At 38.9% G+C, this 2,251-nt stretch overlaps 1 protein-coding gene across 1 annotated transcript in view; it reads left to right on the top strand.

The window, feature by feature from the left end:
- The first annotated feature begins 1,604 nt into the window (after nucleotides 1-1,604).
- Nucleotides 1,605-2,251, top strand: part of LOC108789771 (vitellogenin-1-like) — an 85,241-nt gene continuing 84,594 nt past the window's right edge. The window contains exons 1-2 of the mRNA XM_018559863.1: nucleotides 1,605-1,647; nucleotides 1,752-1,772. Of these exons, the coding sequence (XP_018415365.1) occupies nucleotides 1,605-1,647; nucleotides 1,752-1,772 (64 nt within the window). The remainder of the gene's footprint in view (nucleotides 1,648-1,751; nucleotides 1,773-2,251) is intronic.

Here is a 2,251-nt window from a genome sequence, read left to right as displayed (position 1 = left end):
CCTTATAGTATTTATGGACGTTTTATTAAAGCGATATTAGAGTCAAAAGGTTTTTAAGCTATTTCAAATGCTGATTAAATCCCTTACAATGGATGCTGCTCCTTGTTGTTTAAAAGTTTTATTCTCCTGCAGAATCAGCTAAGCATTGGCCATGATATCCTGTTTTAGCTGCTTTCCCTCGCAGGGTCCTATGGAGCCACCCTTGTGTGTGCTACAAGATGGCCGAAGATCTGAACTGCGCATGCGCCCGCCCCATGATCGTTTCTTCAGATCTTTGGACGGGAGCGCGCGACGGAGACACATTTAAATTGTAACCCCTTTGTTAAAAAAAAATGATGTCTTTGTATATATCCACTGCTTGCTATACTGGTTATAGTGAGAAGGAACCAAAGCAATCAAAAAGCCCTCATAGAAGCCAAAGATTCCATACACTGCACTCAGGGCTATGTCAGGGGTGAATGTCACCCGGGGCGGACATTTGTGCCACCCCAACCCTAATTATTGGTTGCTACAACACAGTTTTGGATGTGCATCTGGGTTATAAACAATAAGTTGCATGGCTCCACCCACTGTCCTTAAGGAGAAACTCTGGGGAAACAATTCTTAACCCTTGGGGCTACCCCCTCATTGCAAGGTTTAAGTGTAACCTTTCCTGGGCAAAGAGCTGGTATTGGCTCTCTCTAGTACTGGTCATCTGACCAAAAGGCTAGGCACTAGTCATGTGATCTCTGCTGAAGGACAGGAACAGAGTTTGGATTAGTTGCCCTTCCTCTTCAGCAGAGATCATGTGACCACGTATTTAAGCCTTCAAACATCTTTAAACCTAAAGGGTACATTTTCTCCAGTAAACTTTCTTTATCCTTTGCAGGGAAACTATTAGCACAGTTTTATGTCAACATTTGAGTGTAGATGCACTCTAAATGTATGCTGTCATTTGTGACATAATCAGCAATCATATCAGATATCAACTGAGAAGTTTTGGAACTCTTTATCCTTGTCACATTTGCATTAAGCTGAACAGAGTTGTAGATTGCTCCGCGTGGGCGTGGACACTGCAGAGAAATACTCAATATGTCTGCTTTCACAGTGGATTTTATATAACATTAAAGAGGATCTTGTATGAAAATGTAAGGTCCACTTAATACCTGACCCTCTACATCCCGCCTCCCGATCCCTCCCATAAAACACAAAAACAATCAATAAATAAAACTTACCGTGGACCCCAACTTCCGGCCACTTCTGTGAGCGCTGATGGCATCATTGTGCCTCACTCTTGCCTCCTGGGAAAGTAAAGAACTTGAAATCCAACAAAAATGTATTTCAGCTCAATGTAGGGCTCATTGAAAGGCAGTCTGAGAGGCTTGGGGGGGAATTAGGAAGACCTTGAATTTTTGTCCAAGCTCCACTTTAGGACAGATTCCCTTTAACTGCACACACAGACCAGAGAAAAAAAGGTTAGTTGAATTCTAGAGTTAAATTACTGAAACTGTGTGTTGCTCAGAATCATGCTTGCTCATCATCTTATCTTTCCAAAATGTCACATGACCCAGATGACCTGCCATATAAAAGCAGACAGAAGAGAATGACCTCAGCCACTCGTCGCTATGTGGGGCATCATATTGGCCCTGAGTGTAGCTCTGGCTGCTGGTAAGTTCAACATTAACTGTTTGCATTGAACTAAGACAATCTAAAAAAAAGTTTTACCTTTAATATTATTTTTATTAATAGTAGATATTTTTATTATTTTTTAGGAAGTCAAGATCTCCAGTATGGTAAGTGAATCCCATACTTACTCCTTTCTTATTATCTTGGTTATCATACTCTGGTATTTGTTTTCATGTTCCCTGTTTTCCAGTTGATTATTTTATCATATTTCATATTTGATTTATTTTTGTTCCATATTCCTTTTGATGACGTACATTAGTGCTTACAGAGATAATCTATAAAAATTCCAATCAATTTGTCGATAGGAAAAAGTACACGTAAGGGTGCCCACAGTACTACAATATTAATGATTTATTAAACAGATTTCTAATAAGTTATACAAAATAATACAATAATAGTAATAATTTCTCCAGTGCTGAAAAGGTAAACCTGTACTTTTAGAATTACTTGTGTTAGGAGTTTATGTAAGGGTAAAGGTTAGGGTTATGTTTTAGGATTATGATTAAAACAGTGAAGCCTTCTTAGAATAGAAGGTATTCACATGCCCCATTCCATAACATATCACAAAAATAAGAGGATTATTCCT

Source organism: Nanorana parkeri, unplaced genomic scaffold (assembly GCF_000935625.1).
Source record: "Nanorana parkeri isolate BGI_ZX_2015 unplaced genomic scaffold, ASM93562v1 scaffold418, whole genome shotgun sequence".
NCBI classification, from domain to species: Eukaryota; Metazoa; Chordata; class Amphibia; order Anura; family Dicroglossidae; genus Nanorana; species Nanorana parkeri.
The sequence above is the reverse complement of the archived record's forward strand: the minus strand, read 5'-3'. Positions and strand labels throughout refer to the sequence as shown.